The 24483-nt window shown below is 44.5% G+C and overlaps 1 protein-coding gene and 1 long non-coding RNA gene across 9 annotated transcripts in view; one reads left to right on the top strand and one right to left on the bottom strand.

Annotated features, from left to right (window-relative positions):
- LOC113218945 overlaps positions 1–24483 on the top strand; it is a 201838-nt gene that overhangs the window by 131764 nt on the left and 45591 nt on the right. Inside the window, exon 2 of one of the 2 annotated variants that reach the window (XR_003305184.1) lies at positions 13091–13211. This is a non-coding gene — a long non-coding RNA (uncharacterized LOC113218945). Of the gene's footprint in view, positions 1–13090; positions 13213–24483 lie in introns of those variants that run through there. The other variant, XR_003305183.1, reaches the window with a different exon arrangement.
- LOC100578337 overlaps positions 7913–24483 on the bottom strand; it is a 76803-nt gene continuing 60232 nt past the window's right edge. For all 7 annotated transcript variants that reach the window (XM_016913439.2, XM_016913440.2, XM_016913438.2 and 4 more), the window contains 2 exons: positions 12612–12764; positions 7913–10189 (listed from right to left, as the gene is read on the bottom strand). In XM_016913439.2, the coding sequence (XP_016768928.1) occupies positions 9089–10189; positions 12612–12764 (1254 nt within the window). In that variant the 3' untranslated portion in view covers positions 7913–9088. The remainder of the gene's footprint in view (positions 10190–12611; positions 12765–24483) is intronic.

The following is a 24483-nucleotide window of genomic DNA, read 5'->3' as shown; positions in this document are numbered from 1 at the left end:
AGGGTGTACGGCTCAGAGGGAGAGAGAGCGAGAGAGAGAAGGACGGGTGAAGGCAAGAGGGAGAGATACGCGTACGGAGGGTGGTTTTCCTCGGCTGAGATATAGGCACCACCGACGCCGCGGTGGGTTATATCCTGGTGGGCTAAGTAATACAAGGAAAAGTGCTACGTGAAGCCCTCCTATCCTCTCTCTACCCTTCTCTCTCTCTCTTTCTTTCCTCTCCTTTCCCTCAGCGGGGGATCGTCCGTTCTCTTACTCCTTTTTCTCTTCCTCCTCCTCCTCCTTCGCCCGCTTACCGCTACCTCGTCGCTCTCTTCTCTCTCTCTCTCTTGCCTATTCGTTCGCTCACCGTCTTCTCTCTCTCTTTTTCCACGCTTTACGGTGCCGCAGTCTCGGCAGAACAGCGCACAGGTGCACGTCGCGCGATGCATTCTCTCGAGGGGGAATGCGTTGCGCGGAAATAAGGGGCCCAGCTTTGTTGGCCCCTTCTGACGAACAAGGATACACGCCAGCCGTCGCGAGAATAAGTATGAAATGAATTACCGTTCATGGATGTTCATTAACGGATACTTTGGCGAATTATGTCGCGCGCGGATCCCATGTGCTCGCGTGCATGCGCGCGATACGCATGCCTTCTCGTTCCCTGCCTCCTCTCCCTCCTTCTCTTCCCACTCCCCCTCTCCTTCAGCCGTTACGCGAGAAGAAAAATACCGCGCGGATAATTGTTCCGATTCTTTCCGTGTCTCCTGTTCCCCTGCGTTTCCGCCCACCGTTACCGGCCATTCAATAACGCTTGCAATTTGAATCGCGAGGTGTCACTAATATTACTAATAGGGCAAAAACTCGCTTAAGCCTTAACGTCGAGGAGGATAAACACGGCCGGTTAATGGCACACTCGTAAAAGGGAAATGGAGACGTGTAACGAGTGATGATTTTTTTTTTTTTCATTTTCTTTTTCTTTCGGACTTTTTTTGACGGATGGAGAGAAGTGGGTAAAAGAAGTGGGTGGATGCGTTTCAGGAAATGAGGAGCTCGAGAGACTCCTTAAATAGTTGATAGGATTTTAGAAAAATGATTTTAATAAGGGGAGATGATTTTTTAATACTCGCGCGGTTTTTAAACGTTGTTCTCTTTAATAACCCTTAATATTCGTAGACTGTAGTTTGTTCGTTATGCACGAAACGAAGCAAAGTGATTTTGATTCGTCAATTCGTAAATACAATATTCGTATAAATATCCCTTATTTTATCGAGAAAACGAATCTTCCTTGACCCATCCGATTTATTTACCAAGATCCTCCCACTAATTGACGATGTTATCTCGTTAATTACTAATTTCATTGAAATCGTATCCCGTTCTTTTGGAAGGAGAGAAAGAGAGAGAGAGAAGTTTGAAGAGAATAAATTTTTTTAAATTTCCCCTCCAACGTTTATTTCTTCTGCGCCCTAAAATTTCCTAAAGAAAAAAAAATACAGAAAGTAAGGGAAGAAAAACTGATAACTTAAAGAAAATACATAATAAGACCGACGCGCAATGGTGTAGTTTGCACGTCAGCTCGAATCCCCATACGCATTATCACCGAAGACGGGGTTATTCCACGGCGAGCAAAATCCAAGGGAAAAATGCGAAGGAACCAGCTGAGGTAGTGGAAAGTCGAGATGGTAACTTGAGAGTGGATGACGCGTAGATATAGGTTTCCCTGCCCGCGGCGAGAAAAATACGAAAGAGTAGAGAGAGAGAGAGATAGAGAGAGCGAGAGGTTCGCCGTATATCCGGAGCCTGCATTCTCAGACTCGTGTACCAACGGTGAAACGAAACGTGATGTTAAGTTGGCACCGGCGCGCCTTTGATGATTCCTAAATGATGTGAGAACATCCGTCGTGTACACGTGACGCGTGTGAAAAGGAAATTTTGCGAATGTGTTTTTTCGATTAATGGATGGGGAGGGAAGGAAAAGTGAAGAGGAGGGGCGTGGAATACAGGATGCTTCAAAAATGGGGGGCATATTTTTTTTTTTTAATAAAAAGAGAGAAGGAAATAGCATCGGTTATTTAGGAATATTTTGGGAAAAGAGGGAATCGAACGTGAAATGTGGTGACTGTACAGGTTGCTTCAAAAATGGATGATCAAATTTCGAAGAGATCATAATTTGTACAGAAAGATGATTATGAAATTTGGGTATAGGATGAGGAAAAGTTTCCATGCAAATATATATAAAAATTGGAAAAATTGTCGGTATTTATTACCTTTTTTCTGGATGACGTCACGGCGATTTTCGTAACGCGGGAAATTCAAAAATCCGCAACCCATCTTTTCGACGTTCTTCCTCCGTTCGCTTTATATAAGAAAGAAATTTAATATTATCTTTTTGTTATCGTAATACAATCTCTAAAATATTAAGTTTCCCAGGGTGTTGTACGTATTTCTTTCTTGGATATCCGCGATCCATTTCGTCGTTGTTGCAACGGGAAGCGAGCGGGGGCGAATATTTTTTAAGACCACCATGGAAAACTGGAAGTCTGGTAAATATTAATAAGAGCGGCGCACACTCTCCTCCTCCTCCACCTTCTCCTCCCACAGTTAAGGCAAACAAGAAAATTGGAGTAGAATTTTGAATCTCGAGATACTTACGTGACGAGTAACCGGTAATTATGGTACCTGCGAAAAGCTTTTCTTGTGCTTGCTAAACAATTCAACGCCGGAAAATTTTAATTAGCGTTACGGTGTATTACGGTGTATCGTGGAGGAAAATCGATATTCCTTTCGACACTTTTTCGCGAAACGAAGAACCATGTATTCGTCTCTCTTCTTCTTCTCTGAAATAAATACAATTTAGATTCAAAAGATTCGTATATGTAAGCTTTTGAAAATACTTTAATGCGTCTAAAACTTTGATCAAGTCAAATTTGGAAAAATCTTTATAAAAACTAGAAAGAAATTCGATTCTTTCTAAAAGTTAAATACTTTTCACGAGAATTATTCGTAGATCGAATAAAAATTATTGCGAGCAAGAAAGATGTTTCGATCGAACATTTTTTTCATTGAACGACGAAAAAGGGAATTTTTTTAAAATAAAAAATTCAAAATTCCAAACTTCGCGAGTCCCGAGTTTCCAAATCTATCTGCTCAAAGTGCGGGATAAATTATCACGCTTGTCACGGCGTGATATAAACCATCCCTCCCGAGCCGGGCGAAGTGAAATTAGCAAAAGTGAAAAGTAAAGACACCCTCCGGTGTCGCTAATGCCGCGGTCCAAGGGTGAGCATTCCTTCGCACAAGGGGTAGCCCAAGATAAATTACATAACAATATAAGTAGGCGTCGAGAGTGCGAGCCTGGAGGGGCGAAAATCCCCCGAGGAGGAAGAATAAAGAAACCGTGCAAACAGTCCTCGCGGAATTCGCTCGTCCACCCCATCCACCTGTGAAAAAAAGTTAGTTAGAAAAAAAGAAAGAAGCTCGTTCGATTATCTCAAACGTTTGTATATGAAAATTGACACTCCTTTTCGAATATTCACACCAATCATCTTCCAGTTCACGCATTACCCCCTCTTCGAGGATAGAATTTGGAAAACAAAAAAACGATCAATCTATATTTCAACGAATTATTTAAATTTCGAAGGAAGAGGGAAAATTTCAAAATTCCATGTATGTATAATATAATTTAAATCATCATCATCATCAACGATCCTTCTTAATTAAAAAAAAAGAGGGGAAGGAAAATTCGCGCGCGAATTGCAAATGGAGGAGCTTAGTTTAGGGAGGGAGAAAAAAAAAAAACTAAAAATCTCGTCGCAAATTTTCATCCACGCTCGCGAATTTAAAGCGGTGGTCGGCTGGAGAGAGGAGGGGGGGCAAGGAGGCGCAACGAGATCCTTGGGAAATAAATGCGTGACAAATACCGGGGACGTTTTAACAACGGCGGGGACAAAGGGGGGCCGGGCGTGGGAGAAAAGGGCCATTCATTTAAGCCACATTGTTTCGGTTAATGCGTGACATGTGGTTGAAAAAACACAGTAAAACTCCGACAATGCAGCCAAGTGGCGACCCCTTTATCGTCCGGAGAGGGGTTAGCGATTCATCCCTTCATTATTCGGGAATTAGTAACCCCATTTCGCCTCCTCCTCCTCCTTTTCCGTCTCTCCGCCGTTCTCCTCTCCACCCCTCCCTCTCCCCCGTTACAACCTGACCCTGTTATCTCTCGATGCTATTCCCTCCATTTTCTCCCCTTTCTTTTTTCGAATTTCACCCCCTATTTTCTTAAAGATACCAAGTCGACGAGTCTCGATTTAATTTCGAACGAAATTCGAAGAAGCGATAATTTTTCGTTTCAAAAAGAGAGAGAGAGAGAGATAAAATCGTATCCGTTTTTCATTTTAATCGATCTCGATATCATCTCCAGATTCCATTTCCAGCTCGACGAACGAACGCTCGGATCGATCGAATATCATCGCGCGATTAAAATTTCACGCTGCCGCACCGAGCTGTCTCGCGATCCGCTCGTCACACTTGTCGGCCGTCCGTGAAGACGCGCGCATTACCGAGAAACATCACGGCCGATCGGGCAACGGGATCAACGTCACGCCGACCAAATTATTTATTTAGATTTAAACAAGCGCGCCTAGCATGCGCGCATGCATAACCTAACGTATGTGTATATATATACATATACATATATATAGAAGGGAGACAGAGACAGAGAAAGGCCGACACCTCGGCGCCAAACTCACCCTCCTGAGACTCTGCAGACTCACCTCCATCCCCCTTCCATGCACCCTTTCAACCACCCCGCGGGCGAAGCATCCCAATGGCAGCCCCCGTTTCGAGCAAACCTACTCCCTCTCTCTCTCTCTCCCTCTCTTATACCGCTTCTCTCATCTACCTTCCCTCTCTTCACTCCACTTCTCTTCTCCCCTCTCTCTCTCTCTCCACGCCACTCGTCTCGACCCGTCCAACCGCCCACACACCCGCCAACCTACAACTCCCACGTACCTCGAGCGACCCTCCAGCTATCTCCAAAATCATCCCTTACATTCTAGAGCGGAGCGCGCTATCCTCCATAGAGAGGACGTCGTCGTCGTCGACGACGACGAGGAGGAGGAGGAAAGGAGGAGGTTGAAAGGGATGGAGAGAGACGGAAGACAGCAGGATATAGGTAGGTATACTGGATACTGCTACGGGAAAATAAGAGATCTTCCCGCACGACTCGCGATACGAATTACAATGGCCGAATCTCTCTCTCTCTCTCTCTCTCTCTCTCTCGATTTCTCCGCTTGTTGGGAATACCTCGTCTCTTCTACGCGGAATTTTAAAACGTAGCTGGATATTTATTAATAATTGTTGATATCGACGATTTATCAGGCAAAGGAAAAATAAAGCTCTCGATCGAAAAGTAAAAAAGAGAGAGAGAGAGGAGTGGAGGAAGAAAAAACGGCGGCAACGCCATTCTTCGAACCCTCCACGCGATTTGTCATCGATCGATCGGCGGCCGTTATCGATATTTAATACACCCCCTTCCGAGGAGGCCTAATGGACATCCATGACGAACGAGAATCGAGCCCATTGTCGGGGGCCGCAATTTACATTTTTCCCTACCCCGGCAAGCGTGGTAGGAACACGCCCGTAGTGACACGGGGATCGTCACCAGGAGAGGAGAGGTTCCACGTCCAAGAACAATGGACGTCACGCGCGAGTCGTGGCGTGGTTTCGAGAGGAGGGACGAGATAGTTGAACGTTTGTTAAATCGGCGGCGAGCCTCGATAAAAAGAAAAAAAGGGGGGAAAGTTCGTCGAAAGATGCGAGGAATTTTCCCGTATTCGCGAATTTATCTAAACTTCCCTTCTTCTAATTTTTAACGCTGCTTCCTCTCTCGCGTGATAAAGTCCTAATATCTGTAATTTATAATATTTGGAAATTGTGTCTATGAAATTGGAGAAATTTAAAAGTAGGAAACTGAGCCGATACGTCTCGATTCTTCCACGGATTCCGCGCAACGCCGCGGGGAAAGTGTAACCGTTCGTTGAAATCTCCGGCCGAGTTTCGGCGCTTCTTAATTTCTCCGCCGTTCGCGGTTATTTAAAAGTACCTCGATTATTCTCCTCTCAAACTCTATTAATCTTCTTTTCATCGATGATTAAATATTCATAAATACACAATATTTACAGAATATTTATTAATTATAAAGACAGACGATATATTAATCACTCTTGATAAAACTTACGTACCCAATTCGTGGAAAAAAAAAAAAGAAAAAAGAAAAATCAACGATTAGTATCGCGAACCTCGATAAGAAAGAAGAGAGGGAGGAAAAAATAACAAACCCGAGAAACCGCCCTTCCCCCTCCCCCTAAGGAAGGATCAGGGCAGAAAGGACACTCTTAGACTTTCTTAGAAATCCTCGTTATTCCAGCCGAGCGGAGAGGCAAGGGAAAGCCACGAAATATCCGAAGAAAAACACGTTTCCAGGGCCGGGGAATCGATAGCAACAATGCCGTGGCAAAAGCACGAGGCCTTCCGGGGGCGAAGGGGCCACCGAGGAAAAGGGGAGAGAGCGAGAGAGAGAGAGAGAGCGTCCGTGTGCTGGAGGGTGGGGAGGGAGGCAACGAACTGTTGTAGGGTGAGGCAGAGAGGAAGAGGAGGAGGAGGGAGAGGAGCCGGTAACGGGGAGAGGGTGGAAAGCACGATGGTACGGAGGCAGCAGCCTTATTGGAATCGTGGAGAGAGGGAGGCGAGTTTTCCTAAGGGCAGAGGGAGAGAGATGGAGAGAGGGAGGGGGAGACCGGTTGATGGAACGAGGCCGGTACAACGTTGGCAACAGCCAGATGGGAAAAGGCTGCATTACCTATGGTGCCTCCAAGAAACGATCCTTACCTTGGAGGGATAGAGAGAGAGAAAGGAAGAGAGATGAGAGAGGGAGGGAGAGGGAAGATGGCTTGCCTTTGCCCTTTCCATACTTTGTTAAAGGGGACTCGATCATTCTATCCCTCTTTGTCCGTGATATTAAAGTACGTCAAGGCGACGATGATTCGACCAAGCCCCCTCCCCTTTCTTCCTTTCCTTGCTTCCTCCTCGCTATACCGTAGCCAGAAGTGTCAATTGCGTTCATTGTTCGCTTCGTGGGATCTTTCGCCACGGGATTTCCTGATTTTTCTTTCGAAGTGGAGGAGCAGAGGGGAAGGGAATTCGCGTCGATCGTCGATGGTTACGATGGCGTATCGAACGAAGGAAGGATGGAGGAGGAGAATCTTTTTCGTTTTTGCGGGGTACGCGTAATTTGATTATTATATTTTTGGATCACACGAGAGAGAGAATGGATTTTGGGATTTCAAAAGTTCGTCCGATTCCTCTTTTTCCACGCGGAAAGTTCGTTCGTTCGTTTATTTTTGGAATTGGAATAAAAAGTACAATAATAAGGGAAAGAAAAAAGAGAGAGGAGATATGATAAGAATATGAAAGAACGAAGAGAGTTGGTTCGTTTCGGATTTTGTGATTTCGTATATTTTTCCCATCTTGTTCGTGTGCAATTTAAATATAATAAAATAATAATAATTAATAATAATTAATAATAATAATAATAATTAATTGTAATGATGATAACTGTCACGATAATAATTAATAATAATTAATAATAATTAATAATAATAATAATAATTAATAATAATAGCAATATTACTCATAATAATACAATTATCGCGCGCATTTTCTTTATCCTTAACAACTAACTGCGCTATGTTACAACGATGTTATATACAAAATAATAGATTCGAGCGCTATCCTCCAACTTCTTCACTCATCTCTCACTCTCTCCCTCCCTCCCTCTCTCTCACTACCTATCCATCTATCTATCTCTCTATGCATCTATCTATCTATCCATCTATCTATCTATCTCTTTACTCGAACTTCCTGTTCTGTTCTGTTTTCTACTTTCACAACGATTATCAAACTCCTAGTACAAACACGCCGAGTTCACGCCAATAGTGCGCGAATCGACGTCTACAACGAGCAAAAAGCTAATTATAATACACAGAAGAAAACTACTATACTTTCTCACTCTCTCTCTCTCTCTCTCCCCCTCGTTTAATATCATACAGTACAAGGCTAATCTACAAAAATCACGGTCAAAATACGAAAAAATTTCTTGTTTTCTTTTCACCCCCATCCCTCGAGAACGAGAATCGCACTATCATCGTTCCTTCGATTCCATAATAATAATAATAATAATAATAATACAAACATCGATCAAAAACAATTGTTCAGGCCAAAAATTCTCTCCTTCCTCCTTCTGAAAAAGAAAATATCCTCGTCCACCCCCCTCCCTTTTCCCCTTGCAACGCCTTTGGTACACGTAGTTATTAATAATAATAATAATAATAATATTCCCCCCCGAATAAACGAGAAATCGATTTAAGCGTAATTGTGCGTTTCGAATACATCGGATAAAAATCGGTGACGGACAAAATATTATCCTCTCTCATCCTGTGTACGAAAAGAGAAACGAAGAGAGCTCGAATAACGAAGAAGAAGAAAGAACGAAGATAACAACACGTAGTAGTACATCGTCGATGCATCGAATTTATAGCCGGTATAGTTTGTCGAAAGGCGAAAAGTGGGGAGAGGGAGAGAGAGAGAGCGAGAGAGAGAGAGAAAGATACCCCTCTCCCCTCCCCGTCCGTCATCGATCTTGTTTCCACTTGTTCAAATATTCAAGCAGCCGTCCCTCCCTCCCTCTCCCCCGTCGAAAACCAGGTTCCATTTTCGGTCGGGAGGGAATCTCGAAATATCTTCTTTCCTTCTTCTCGACCGACCCATATTTTTGACAGGCTTCGCGAATAATTTCGTTCTCCCCCTCCCCCTCTCCCCGTTCTATATCGGGAGAAAGAGAGAGAGAGAGAGAGACTTGAAACACGACTTCAAAGTTGTGCGACCAAGTAATTGAATAGATTTAACATACGATCGCGTTACTCGAATTCTTCGAGAGGATATAAACCTCGTCGAATACGTCGTCCCTTCCTCGAATGGAATGGAATGGAATCAACAACATCAATCATCATGCTTGATCGGCGACGAGACGATTGGGGGAGGTGGTCGCGACTCACGTCGCGTGATTCTCGCCCGTCTGGACCGACACCTCCGAGCCGATCATCATCCCCGTGGACAGCACGTTGCCAATAGTTGGCAAAACGAGGGGATTCGGCATAGCGATCGACGGTCTCAGCCTCTCCGTAAGGGCGAGCATCACCTGGCAGTGGAGGTGTTGTATGGTGGCCAATAGATTGAGATTCGTGTCGATGAGGCCCGTGGCGGGCGAGTATCTGTCCCTCTCCACCGTGTCCCTCTCCATCTCGTCCGAGGGTATCGCCTTCTGCTCGATCTCTGCCTCCTTCGTCGCTGACGACGAGGAAGAGGAGGAAGAGGAAGAAGCTGCGGCGGCGGCGGCGGCAGCAGCCGCTGCCTTCTTCTTCTCCGCCTGCAACAGCAGCCTCTGCTGATGCTTCAGGTACGAGGTAGTGATGGGAAGACTGTAGTCGATGGGCGTGTTCTTGGGATCGAGGCCAGGGCTCCAAGGCCTTGGCAACGGGTGGCTAGGCTGAGGGGAGGGTGTCCGGCCCTCGGGCAGCATCCTCTTCCTCTTCGAGGAAGCGGAGCTTCGGGAGCTGGCGCGGTCCGACTCCGGGGTCCTCCTCGAGTCGGGCAGAGTGTCCGTGGTCGGCAGGAAACCGGCCCCCGTCGTCACCGGCTCCTTCTTCAACAGATTCGTGATGCTCAGGGGATTGTACTTCTCCTCCTTCTCCTTGCCCTCGCCCTTCTCGCCGCCACCCTTCTGCTGGTGCTTCTGGTGGTGCCTGTAACTGTACAGAGGCTTGCCATTCCCTCCACCCTCGTGATGGTGATGGTGATGGTGGTGGTGGTGGTGGTGGTGGTGGTGGCTGTTCCCCTCGCGCTGCTTCGGGCTGCTACTTTGCACCGACGAGGACGAGGAGGTGGCGAGGGTGGCGGCGGGGTTCGGGCTCAACGGTGTATTCGTGGTCGTGGTCGTGGACGTGAGCGCGGTCGTCGCGAGCGGCGTCGGCTGCTGCGATTGATTCGACAAATTGGTCGGGCTAGGGGTACGTGGACGCCGTTGGCATTCCGTGCACCCCAGCAGAAATCGCGTCACCGCCTCGCGGGGTAGAAATGCGTACGTTTCCGTGATCTGAAACAGAGACAAACGTTGCGACTGCGTTAGATTATAATCTAGAGATGCGTATGTATATATATGGAAAGGTGGCTTTGAAAGGTTTGGAGAGAATAGGAGAATATGCAAGATAAGGCTTGGACGATTCTGAATTCTGGACGATCACGTTAGATTATAATCGAGAGATCTTGGATATGTATGTATATATGGAAAGGTGAAAAGTTTGGAAAGAATAGGAGAATATGCAAGATAAGGCTTGGACGATTCTGGATTCTGGACGATCACGTTAGATTATAATCGAGAGATCTTGGATGCGTATGTATATATGGAAAGGTGGCTTTGAAAGGTTTGGAGAGAATAGGAGAATATGCAAGATAAGGCTTGGACGATTCTGGATTCTGGACGATCACGTTAGATTATAATCGAGAGATCTTGGATGCGTATGTATATATGGAAAGGTGAAAAGTTTGGAAAGAATAGGAGAATATGCAAGATAAGGCTTGGACGATTCTGGATTCTGGACGATCACGTTAGATTATAATCGAGAGATCTTGGATGCGTATGTATATATGGAAAGGTGGTTTTGAAAGGTTTGGAAAGAATAGGAGAATATGCAAGATAAGGCTTGGACGATTCTGGATTCTGGACGATCACGTTAGATTATAATCGAGAGATCTTGGATGCGTATGTATATATGGAAAGGTGAAAAGTTTGGAAAGAATAGGAGAATATGCAAGATAAGGCTTGGACGATTCTGGATTCTGGACGATCACGTTAGATTATAATCGAGAGATCTTGGATGCGTATATATATATGGAAAGGTGGTTTTGAAAGGTTTGGAGAGAATAGGAGAATATGCAAGATAAGGCTTGGATGATTCTGGATTTCTATTCAAGTATTCGAATCCTGTCTCGAAATGTGTGGCTCGAATTCCATCGGAATCGGAACGAGGAACGCGTCCCCGCAGTTATTTCGCCTCCCTCGACACAGGTATTTTCGAGGAGCGAGGATTAGAAAGGCGGCACTCGTGATTGACCCCTTTCGGCCCCGCCGCGTGAGCCGTCACGTGGAGGAGCCAGTTTCACGACGCCCACTGGGGAAAATTCATGGGCCGGTAACGGAACTTTGATGCCTTTGCGAGAGGCATATTCAGCTAGGGGGAGATGATGTTCACTCCTCCTCCTCCTTAATAGGAAACGTTTCTCTCCGAGGAGGCGAGGCATAACTTAATCAAGGATGGGAAAGGCACCGATGGTGGTCGATCGTCCGCGTGTTTGTGCAAGGAGAAGGTAATTCGATAAGATTTACTTGTGGAGGAGAAGGAGACCGATGATGGCTTCATTCTCTTTCTTTACCCGTAAAAGTATTCCAAATTCTTGGAAAGAATAATAATCCCGATTAAAATTGCAATCTTTTTTTCGAATAAAAATTATTTAATTCCTTAAAAAAAAAAAAAAAGCAAGACGCAGATGGCAAAAGTCTACGCGCAATAAAGATCGACGCGTGCGTGCGTGTACGCGCGGGCGCAGGTCCGCGTGTGGGTGCACCGCCAGTAAGCAGGCAATGCAACAAGTATCCTGAGGTTTTGAATCGCAAGCAGATCGCGGACAGACGGACGGACGGACGGACGGCCGAGAGAGAGAAAGAGGACGGCGACGCGACTCGAATGGGGATATGGAGTGGGGATGGGGAGCGGGAAGGCGGTGGGAGGAGAGAGAGAGAGAGAGAGAGAGGAGAGCGCGCACCGATCGGGTCGCGTAGGACGGTGTCACGGAACAGATATGATACCCCGAAGAGAGGTTTACGCAAACGCGCGGCGGAACACGTGAGATGACGTGTGGTATCGAGTGTTCGACGCTTGGATGCCTCGATGCCTTCTCTCCCCCGGGAACGGTAAATATCGCGTGTCGCGGTCGGCCATGCAAGAATTCGGCTCGCACGATCCCGAACGGATTCGGGGTCATCGATATATATATATATATATATCTCCTCCTCCGGGGAGAGATCCGCCGATTGAATTCAAATCGCCGGAGGATAGTTGGATGGAAAAATTGTTTCTTCTTTCGAGGATATAGGTTATCCTTTTTTTTCTCTCGATCGTTCAGGGAGAGGGGATGATTCGAGAGAGATTCGAGGAGGGTAGTTGTAATGTGTTTCGCGATTGGGTGAATGATACGATATTGGATCGCGGATGAAAATATTTGAAATTTTTAATGGAGATGAGATTAAGATGAGATAGACTCGATTCGTTCTTTCGAAAATATTTCTTTCGATACGTAATATATATATATATATATATATATATATATATATATATATGTTAAAATAAAATCTTGGATTTTATGGAATTTTAAAGCTGGATATATTGGATAGTTTTTTATATAAATTATCGTCGAGCGTGTGTATGGGAAAGTAATAGATATTTCTGTTTGAAACTTACCGTTCTGTACGTTCTCTTTTGACCGGCATGCTTCCCTGGACGACCCTCAAGGTCAACATGGACAGCATGAATAATGTCGAAGAAGTTCTCCACGATCGCGACTTTCTTATACACTCTTCCGGGTGGAACGGTACCCTCGGCGCCGTTTAACGTCTGGAAAGGAACGTGTGACATAGTTAAAAATTCAATCTAACTTTTAAATAGTTAAAGTAGATAAAAAAAAAAAAAAAAAAAAGGAAGAAGAAGACGAACAGTTCTAGGGAATTTATTAGAATGGATCGTATTAATATATCTTCTTGCGAATCTATTAAACTATTTTTTTTAAATTAAAAAAAATACGATTGTAGATTTCATTCGATCGTTTGGTTAGTTAGCGATTATCGTAACGTCTATCTTAGGTAAATTTAAACTCACAGACTTGATATTTTAGAAAATTTAATCCAATTTAGCAAGATCTACAGTTGCATTTTATGTTTCAGTGCCATCTGAGCCGATGGATGCAACTGCACCGCGAACAAGAAGGTTTCTACCTTCGTATCAGATGCACACCAGATCTCTACAATTCCGTTACCGACGGATGCTCGCGCTTTACTATAGTCGGTAAGCTAGGAAACCTTCTCCATTCTCTCTATTCATCATCGATAATACAGATTTCTATAGAACTATTCGAATCTATTCCATTTGAAATTGTTAATTTCCATTTTTCAAATAAACGTATCAAAAACATTAAAGTGACTCGAAAAAGCGATTATAAACGAACGAACTTTTCCACTCTCCTAAATATTCCACTGCGTGGAGATTCGATAATTATTACAACTGCTTCGTGAGAAAAGAAAAAAAAAGTAAATAAACGAACGATACAATTTTTTCGCAAGCTGTAAAAATTATTCGCAATCTGACGAAATATACATCTCTCTACGAACTCGCGGAGAAAAAGAAGAAAGAAGGATACCGTTCCAATTCTCTCGCCTCGTCGAGGTGTCGCGAGGGAGGGGAGAGAGAAAAAAAAAAAAAGAAAAAGAAAAAATTCCAACTAGTCCAGAAACTCGATTAACTCACGGTACGCGGATGACGTGACGACGGTTCGCGCGGGCTTGGCCGCGGTCAGATTGTTCGGACGAACTTTCCGACCTTAAGAAGTTACGGGCGCATGCGCGACATTATTGTATTTCCCTAAACACCTGTTGAAGGATAAAGTTGAACTCGTGGTGAGTGGGAGGAGGGAAGAGGAGGAGGAGGAAGGGAGGCGAGGAGGAGGTGGAGGAGGAAGAGGAGGAGAAGGAGGGAGGTTTACGACTCGGTTAAGTGGCTGCGGTCAGGCGGGATAACAATGCCGATATCTAGGTGACCGCCGCCTTAAGATAACACGCGCGGTGCGCCCGATCGAACGACCACGACCCGTCCCCCCCTCCTCTCCGCCTCTCTCTCTCGCCCTCCCCCTTATTCCCGCCGCCTTCCGCCACCGTAATTGGACGTAATCGTGGCGACGATCCCGCGCCTCCTCGGCCTCGCCGAACGGAAATCGATGCTTTCGCAAATATCGGGACGGCGCGATCATTCAATTTTAAACGAGCCGACCGAACGGTAACGGATTAAAACGGAGCAGACGAGGGCTTCGATTCGACGCGGCGGGTCCCGATTTTATCGGGAAATTATAATACTGAAATATTTCGCTCTCGGTGGTGGCTGAGCGGCTCGCTCTGAAAATAAACACGTTTCTTTCTCGTCACGGACGGTCTCGTCGGGAAAACGAGAGAGGAAAAAAAAATATATATATATACTTTTCGATCGAAGGAGTGGAGAATTCGGTCGATTGTAAAATTCTTAGAATTAAAATTATCGCCGAGGTAACGTAATTGGATACACGTGGAAGAGAGAGAGAGAGATTTTATTTAACCGTATTGGAACGGGATTGGAATTTGGAAAAGTTCCTCGAACGGTCGTATGAAGAATTCGTGTGAGAAAATTAAATTCTTTATAAAGGAAATTCTTCTCTAAGGGAAAAAGAAACTCGGATCTCTGTTTTAACGCGTACGAAAAACAATATTCGTGAGGAAATTGTATAAATAGTAAAAAAAAAAAAAGACGAAACCATATTGATTCCAAAACCAAATACACCTACTCTCCAGTAGAACAAATAAAAAACATTTCCATAAAAAATTCGAATCCTTTAAAATCCTTACATTTTTCCACATTCAACGCGATTCATCCCTTAAATATTCGCCCCATCCCGACGAAAGAATAAATAAATAAAAGAAAACGTAACGTTCAATTCCATTTTCCACGGACTTAACCACCAGAGGACTTAATATCCAATTAATATCCCCTCCCCAAAAACCGAAGGATATATCCTAAATTGCTCGCGAACTAGAAATTTCACGGCACGTAACGTAAATCGTCGGACGACCGCGAGATCTCGATCCATCCACTTTCCCCGATAATCGTCCATGATCCACCCGGGGGTCAGACGCCGTCCACTTCTCCTCCTCCTTCCCTCCTTCCCTCCCTCCGCTTCCGCAGATAGCCTTCGATCGAAAACGGGCGGAGATTAACCTACTTGAGAGGGGGGAAGGAGGGTGGTATATACGCGTCTTGTCGCTTATGTAAACCGGAGAGGGTTGAACCGTAGCTCGAGAGAGAGAGAGAGATGACTTTCGGCATTCCGTGGATGGCCATTTCACGCAGCGTGCGTATATTGGAGAGTGGACGAGGACGAGGTCTGACCGCGTGCCTCCACGGGCCACGACGATGTACGCTGCGTCTGGAAATGTGTCAATACTGAATATGTATGCCAGTATACGGAGGAGACTTCTGAGAACTCGTTTCAATGTTTAATACAAAGGTGCACACGCGCTTTTGTTTTCCGTTAGCCGATCCCTCCGTTGTATCGGGGTAGGGAGGAGAGAGAGAGAGAGGGGATATCTACAGACAACGGATTTCTTGGCATCGGGTCTTGGATCTTCTTTTTTTTGGAAGAGAATTCTAGCGTTTAGGCAAGTTTTTTTTTTTTCCATCGTCGATATATAATGTTTTCGTGACTTCTAAGGAGACGTCTTAGATGTAAAAGAGAGAAAGGAAAGAATATTTCAGCTTAAAGGGGAGAGGAAAGTCGAAGAATATTACATTACGAGGGTATCGAGGGGATGGATCTCGACCGAAATCTTGCTAAATATCGCGTAAGCCAGTGTTAAATGTTGCAACTTTTACGGTTGCCTCCTATCTTGGCCAGATATCGTAGCGATATTACGACTACGAAGTTGGGAGAGACGAGAAGGAAACGAGAACGGTTTGCAATTACGTAATTCAACCCCTTGCGATAGGTTGCATAAAATTACTTATTGCCGTATAAAATTGGTCGTATAATTTTTTATAATAAAAATTAATCATATTCGTATAGTTATCGTACAAAAATAGTCTGATAATAATAAGGAGACTGTGAACGTTTCGCGTCAATCTAATACTCGCCTATATCGAAACCTGAATAAAGATTCGTTTCATCCATCGAGTATTAATATAATTTCTTATAAATATCTAGAGAAACAATTTCAGAAATAATTTACCCAAGAGATAAATCGAATTTATAAAATAAAATGAAAAAAAAGAAAAAAGCTAACTATGGATATATTAAATATGTAAAGCATTTGTCAACGAAATATAATATCTAAATATTATAAACTCGATACGATATAATAATTTTACAGATATACTGTTACATAGAACAGTGTTCGAGACGATAATCTCTAAAATGTTCGCCTATCGACGAAATGGAACATTTCTAACGATATTTTCCTACATCTCTTTTTTTTTTTAAGTATCTAATAACGATATGTATTACCACTTTTTGCGCAACTTTCTGCTCGCAATGAGAACCATTGCAAACCGTAATATATGGAAATCTCTTTATGGTAAACGGGTATAATCACTCGTAGCAGATAAGTATACGAAGATCGTTTCGAAGCAAGCGGTAGCGAAAGGGTTAATTAACCCCGCTTGCCTTGCGATTCTTTTTTTTTTCCTTTTCCTTTTCCTTTTCCTTTTCCTTTTTTACGTCTACTCTCGCGGCGTTAAAGATGGATATTTCGCTATTTTAATATTACGGCCGGTAAAAATTTTTAATAACCATAACACGGTAACAGAAAATGCGTATATATATATACGTTAACCCTATTTTCCTATGTTTCCTTAGGTATGTATAAAACAATATTTTTATTTTTAATCCTCCGGGACATAAGATTTTGATCGAAAAATCTCCTCCTCGGGAGATACATCTGCATATAACCCGCTCTTTTAAAGAATATTGGAAATTGCGCATAATGATACGCTTGACAGGCTTCGATTTCTTCCATTATACTCATGTCAAGATTAAAGCGGTATATTTTTATACACAGCGAATATAAACCGCGATTGTTAATGTACAATCATCAAATGATGCCGAAAATGATAGTGTCGAAAAACAATTCTGAAAGTATCTAGGTTATCTGTGCTTCGTTCGATATACATCCGATTTAATCTACGATCCATTATTTTATCTACCCTATATTATCTATTTGATATAAAGAAAAATTTTGATGTAACTTCAATTGTTCGATATTTCTTATCGAATAAAAAAAATGTAATTATTCTGAGAATTACGTTTATTCTCCAAATATTTAAAATTTAATTATGTAGAATTACGTAGAATATATATATATTAGCACAGAGATAAACTCTTGCGAGTAAAAAGTAAAACTTAATGAGACATCTGGTGGCAATTACTCTTACTACAACGATTAAAAGTATTTGAAAAATATCTAATCGCCACAAATCCAGATTAAATCGAAAAATATCGAGAGATCTAGATCCAGAAATTCCAATCGAGCCATCGATCTGGATTCCATCGTATCCTCGATCTATATCCACTTCCGAACGCTTCCAACGCTCATATACGCGAATAAACCGCGTAAGAAAATTTCGCGGAAAGGGGCGGAATCGGGGCGGAAAATGTCTGGCGACCAGCTCGAGAATAGAAGCGCGTCAGTGGCGGCGTAAATCCGTAGGAAGCACGAGCCAAGTTTGCGGCGGAACGAAATCCGGGTATAGCGGGTGTTTTAAAACCCCACGGACCGCGAGTTTGCATTTTAAACGAACGGCCGATCGTCACGGTGGTGGAAACCGTGCCACGGGGGAGGCGGCGGGGGGGGGGGAGGGTGGAAAACAACGCTTGGCCGCCACGCAAACGCCGGCGACGGGAATCGGATTAAAAAAATTCACCGGGGACTCGAGGGCGTCGAGACACGCGTGAATCGTGCGTGGGTGGGCGCCCGAGGAATGGGCTAACGGGTGGCCGGCTCCGAACGAGTTTCGAATTCGACCGAAATCGAATTACAGCCGTACCTGTCCCATATAACACGGTGCTTGAATCGCGTGCAACTTTGAACGAATCGTGTACAGTGAAAAAAAAAAAAGCGAGAGGCGATCGTTGAATAGATACGAGTCTCGAAAATGTTTGGTCGGGAGGAGGAGAGATCTTGCGAGGCAAATGACATTTTGACAAACGTTCCCTCGGTTGTCTAGCCAACCGAGCAGGTTGGCGATCGACTTCTACGAGCTTCTGGTGTAAAATTAAATTGCTCGTTTACTCGACAAATAAATCGTAACCGATATTTTCGTATATGAATTTTGTTTAAATGCCTAGTATAAAAGTATCTTAAATCCTCCGTTCAAGAGGAATCGTCAATAGGATACGTATCTGTCGCACTTGAGATTAATAGGACAATAAAGAAAGTTAACCGAGGAACGATCGTTAACGTCGCGCAACGATTTGCAAATTGGCGGAACAATTAATAGTTGAAGGGAGCAAAGTAAGTTGTAAGTAAGCCAGAAATGCGTGGGGATCAGTCGAGATCCCTGAAGACCCGGTAGGGTTAACGAAGCGCCGGCAAGAAAGTTATCACGGAGGTATCGTTAACATAGCGTCGTCGTTTCGGTAACTTTGGATTACGTAACGCGCGTTGCATCGGCGTCAAGTGCTTTTGCGGTTCGTGCATGTGCGTGTAACGACGCTCGTGAACATGACGAACGCTGACACGTCTCTAATAAATCTTGTTCCGACGACAAACGGAAACGATGGATATCTTATTCGAAATTTTCGAAATATACAGCCTGTAACGCACAAGAGAGCATAATTCGTTTTCTGGAGAGTTGTACATAGATTCACAACGAGTCTAAAAAAGTGATGCAGTTCGAATATAACGTGACGCGATCGTTTCCCCCACGAGCAATTCCGATCGATGCCGAACACTCCCGAAGAATTCCGAGCGGTGGCTACGCGTGTATATATTCGAACGTTTTACCGAATAGAGAATCTTTATTAGCAATTGTTATTGTCTCGATCAACGCTTTCGATCAACGCTTTCGTCGAAATTCGTTCGCGTAGACTTTAAAGCTCGAGTTAAACAAAGCGACAATCCGTCCGGTGTAGACTCGCCTACTACTCGATGACGCAAGCGACGGTTGACGTCAAGAAGTTCGGCAAGCTTTCTGAAAATAGTCTCGGGACGCGCGTAACGCGCGCTGTCCTGGCACGCAATATCTCTGGACGAGCGGCGGATCTAGGCGGCGGCATCTCTAACGGGCGGCCGTAACCATTGAAACAGTCCTGAGGTGGCGGTGTGTCCGTTGCATAACAACGATACTAGGAAGCGGCGCGAAAGTGGCACGGTATCATTGCGGCTGGCCGTTAAATATTCTCAACGAGGTCGGATTACTTCCATTACGTGAAGGAACGACACGACCGAGCCGGTCAGGAACGAGCCCGCGAGTATACTCGGAACTGCTTCTCCCCTCCCCTCTGTCCTCTTCTTTTCTTTATGCTGGTTAACGCGCTCCGTGCCAACGTGAACCATCGGTGGCACGTTATACAATAGTCGTTGGCTAAAGCGAAACTTTCTTTAGACGAGCAAAATTATTGTTCAATACGGTAGATAATAAACTAAGATATATATATATATATATATATATATATATATATATATATATATATACGCATTACATTTAATAGCTTCGTATATATATATATATATATACGATCGCGTGCTACAAATACAGATCGATCAGGATGATTCCAAGCGTATGATACACCTATTACTTTCCCTACCTCGGTTTTACAGGATTTTAGAAAGAAAGAATAAAAGAAAGGAACGGGCCCAAAAGGGGCCGAAACCACGTTGGAACGCCGTATACGCCTCAATCTATCGGATCCCCCGCTATATCGACGTTTGTTTTTCGGACCCCCGTATCCTTTCTTCTGCCCGACTCGGCTTAGTTTTCGTCCGGTGGGACAGGACGACGCTGCGAGCCAGGCCACCCAGTAGCCATTTAGATAAACGACCCGGCCCCCGTTGAGTGCCGCGGGATGCCGCCACGGAGCAACAAGGATACGAACGTGCGACGAACAACGCGGGACAAAGATGGACGTATTTACACGGCGTTTGGAGAAGGAGAGAGAGAGAGAGAGAGAGTAACTGACACGCTTCCAGACGGCCACAGGCTGTCTAGATGTGGGAAGGGATACGCGGAGGGAACACAACCTACGAGGTCATACGACGAGAACCGGGTAGTCTGAAAAAGTGTTTGGGTTTCGGTGACGGAACAAAGAGTCTCTCAGCCGTGGATACTCCTTTCGCGTTCTCGTTTATTTGACCAAACCTATACCATTTCTCCCGCAATACTCCTCCCCCGTGTACCGTGAATATTTGTTGACTCTGCCTCGCCAACGTCTGCCGATCACTTCTCTCGTGATTCTTTCCGCCGGATTCGCGGAGACGACGTTTAGTCTGGCTTTTGCGCGGATTTCTATGCCGAGATTGAGGGAACTCGAGATCTCGGTAGGGTAAATTGGTAATGCGATTTCGTTGGAACGGACTCATTTATTTTTACGAGCTTACGTTGGGTTAGGTTGGACGAGGCGAAGTCACGTGTCATCGTAAAACTTTAATAATACACGGGATGCGGAGGATGGAACGGAGTGACTCGCGATGACGAATCGTTAGATTTCTAGAAACAGTAAAAGGAGATTTCTAAAAATTAAACCAGTAATTACTACGAAAATTAAATTAATCCCAATTATACGAAAATTCAAGAATGAATTTTACTTATGAGAATACTTGTTATTTCGAATCTGTGTATAATGATACGCGAAAAGATATCAGAATTGAGAAAGCTGCCATCCTCTCGAAGCGGGCTCAGACGGTTTTTCAGGCGGCTTCGGTGATCTTATTTCTCGCGGCAGTGTTTCTTTTACGAGCTGACCGGCGGAAGTTCGAGGTGGTGGTATCGACTTTCCTCTCCAGCCTCGTGGCATTTACAGACCCCTCGGACGCGTGTTCACGAACCGCTGGAATTCCAAAGAATGTTCTCGTAAAGCGGCTACGAGGAAACGCTCTCCGCGTTACTCGCAAAATTGCTCCTCTCGCTAATCAGACGCTTTTTGGCCCAACACCGTATTCCTCCACTCGAGAGACCGATATCTCCTCCTCCTCCTCCCCTCGCGTCGTTCCATTTTTCTAATGGCATTCGTTCGAATTATACTGTTGCACTCGAGCAATGGAATTTAATATTTTTTGAGAAATGGCTTCTTACTGTTAATAACATATCAACTACTGTATAAAATTTGTGAGCTAAACTATCTAAAATCGAGTGATTCGACAATTCTTTGAGAAGTGAATAATTCATTTAACGATGATCCGTGTAATCGGAGAGGTAAAAATGAAAAGGTTTAATTTATATTTGGTGTGAAGGAGAAATTTTGAAAAAGAAAGTGGAGCAGCCAAAATGTATCGGAGATTAATTTTCACGGCCGACACAAACAAAATTTCATCCGATCTATCTCGGAACGATTCTCGTAAGCAGATCAGTTCCCCGATAACGAAGAAATTTTATCTTGCCCAGTCAAAATAAAGCGTGTATTGCCTTCGAGGTATCAACTGTAAGCGTATACCGGTGATAAAACGGTAAGGTTGAGATATTTCTTTATTGAGAGCACCATTCTGAGAAACTGCGTTATTACGAAAACTATTTCGACTCTTCCCTTATCGAACCAAAGTAAACATTCCCGTGCATTCGTCTCGAATAATAATATTTTACAATATTATTACCCGAGTAAAAAATATCGTCCCGATCGATCTAATTAAAACGGCCAAAGGGCAGCTACTCTCTTTCTCATCGCGCACAATTTTCGCCGTGGTTTCTCATCTTATTCATCCAGGAGCGCCGCTTAAAAATCCCCAGGCGACCCGGCAACTTTTCCAGGAAGTCGTTACAGTCTCTGGCACGGTGGTCCGCTAATTCGACCCAACTTTCCAACCATTTTTCGCAGCCGATCTCCACGGAGGAGCTGCTGTTTTATTTATAGCGGAACGCGCTTCGTTACCTTTCCGCCCGATTATCGATCCCCTCCCCAGATGCTTAAATACTTGACGCTTCCCCTCCCTTCCCTCGAAATTTTACCTTGTAAAAAGTTTTTAGGAAAAAGAATGTATCAATCGAGAGATGAGACTAATTGTAATTGGTACGAAAAAGTATTCGCTCGTCGGTTCTATGATTAACAAGCAATGACTCACGGTTATTATCTAGGAGGCTGTCGCGAAAATATCATCTCTTCGAGGATTCTGTCGCGATGATTCATGAACACGAGCCGTCCTCGAATTCCAACAACTTTCGTTCGTTTCCAGCAATAATTTAAATGTTAAAATCGACGCTCTGAAAATAATAGTTTTATGTATCTTCAACCAGAGGAAAAATATAATATCGCGTCATATGCCATCCGATTCCTATTCTCGAATTGCTAGTTATCGCTTAATTACTTAGGAAAATCGCATAGTTTCGTCATCGATGATTGGTTGGCTCATCGTACTAATCATCATACGCAACATATATTAATAGAAACTGAAATTATTGAAAAGAAATAAAAAAAAGTTCATCCACGCAACACAGCTTGTAACATTCATATTCGATTATTCGATAAAAATAGAATTAGGATTGAGCCACGTACGAAGGATCTCGGATTCACCGTCCGATTCCCAAAGGTTTTTTTCCGTTTCGGTTCCGCTCGAGGATCGCGGATCGCGCGGCTTTATCGGGAGCAAGGCCATCCCGCTCGACACCTCCTCCTTCGCCCCGCTTTAGGTACTTAGGAAGCCCCGAACGGCGCAGACAACCTCTCCCTTCCGGGGCCGTTATGAAGCGTGGGCGAAAACCCTCAGGTTCATTCATTTTAACGATTTATCTCGCGCCGCGGCAACAATGGAGCGGCGCTACGAATTGGAATCGAATGGTTCTGGGGATGAGTTGTGAAAAGTTCGAGGAGCGGAGAGTTGTACTATTAAAGAATAAAAAATAATAATAATAATAAAGTATTGAAACGCGTAAATGTCGAGAGAAAGCATGGGTTGATTGGAAGAGAGTTTGGTAAGTTTAATAGACGTTTGGTAATAGAAACGTGAATAGAATTTGGTCAAAGTTGTATACGACTTTTTTCTTCTTCTTCTTCTTCTTCTTCTTCTTTCGATAAAGATAATATAAAAACACGCATACATGAATGAATTGGAAAGGAATTAGAGAAGAACGGGGAACTATGCACCGTGAAATCTTGAAAGAAACTTAAGTAGAATAATGGAAGTTTGAAAAAAAAAAAAAAACAAAACGTCTATTGTCGATAAGAAGAATTTCCACAAATTCCAAACATTCTCTTTCCTTTACACAATCGCCTTCTTGCACATATCCCATATTACGAATCTTCGAGTCGAGAAGGAGGAAAAAAAAGAACCTAACGAGTCATCCCTCGAACGACCTTGACCACTCCACCGATTCCCTTACTCATAATACGTGCACTGCAATCACCGATCAAATTCTCTCTCCCCACCGATCAATATATATATATATATATATATATCCTCGAAACGTAGCCACGATTTCATGCCAAACCCGCAAAAGGTTCACCAAAGCCCATCGACTCGGTCTCGCTTTCACGTAAACCCGAGATCCGCTCCCCGCCCCCTTTCTCGCGGTTACAATCGCGCGCTAAGGCTTTTTCCATCCTCGAAACGGCGTCGAACCGCTCGTAAAAAAAAGCCGCCGTACTCTTTCCTTCTCCACTCCTCTTCCCACTCCTCGCCGCGCCGCTCCTTCGTGGCCGCCGCTCGTTCGAGTCGTCGACTCTCCTTCTTTATCCCCTCCCCTGTCTCTCTCTCGCTCGCTCTCTCTCTCTCACACGTGCACACGGATCGCTAACGACGAGGCGCGAATCGATAAGGGACCAACCGCTTCGGCACAACGAGCGAGGCGGCGACCTGGAATTCGACGGCCCGTGACCGGAAACCGATCGTGTCGGCCGCACTGGCCGGCCCAATCATCCGAAAAGCCGCGTCCGGCATGTCTGCAACGCCGATCCCGGAAAACCGGAACCTCCGGCTGCTCCCACTACTCCCGCCCGCCCGCCGCTGCCCCGCCCTACTACACGTCCGTAGCCGCGCTATCAAGATACCGCGGAAACGTATTCCGGCCTGTCCGCGTTCATTATCGACACGCCGGACGTTTTACGGCACTTCCACCGTCCGTCGCGCGGCCGGGATTGATTCCCAGATTTATATGCCCGTTGCGCTCGGCCGAGTCGAGCCTCGGTGTGTCCTGTTGCTCTTTGGAAGATGGGCAGGTGGGGGGAGTTTGACGATAGGTTGGGTAAGAACTCCACGCGTCCAGCGTTGGAACGTTGTTCGTCGGTATTTATATCGGATGTAGCGGGCCGCGCGATTACGATCTGGAACGATGCTGGTTTTGCTTGTCTTGTTTCGTTATAATTCGAAATTAAAGAATCGATTTATGTTTAAACGAATTC

Source organism: Apis mellifera, linkage group LG8 (assembly GCF_003254395.2).
Source record: "Apis mellifera strain DH4 linkage group LG8, Amel_HAv3.1, whole genome shotgun sequence".
NCBI classification, from domain to species: Eukaryota; Metazoa; Arthropoda; class Insecta; order Hymenoptera; family Apidae; genus Apis; species Apis mellifera.
The sequence above is the reverse complement of the archived record's forward strand: the minus strand, read 5'-3'. Positions and strand labels throughout refer to the sequence as shown.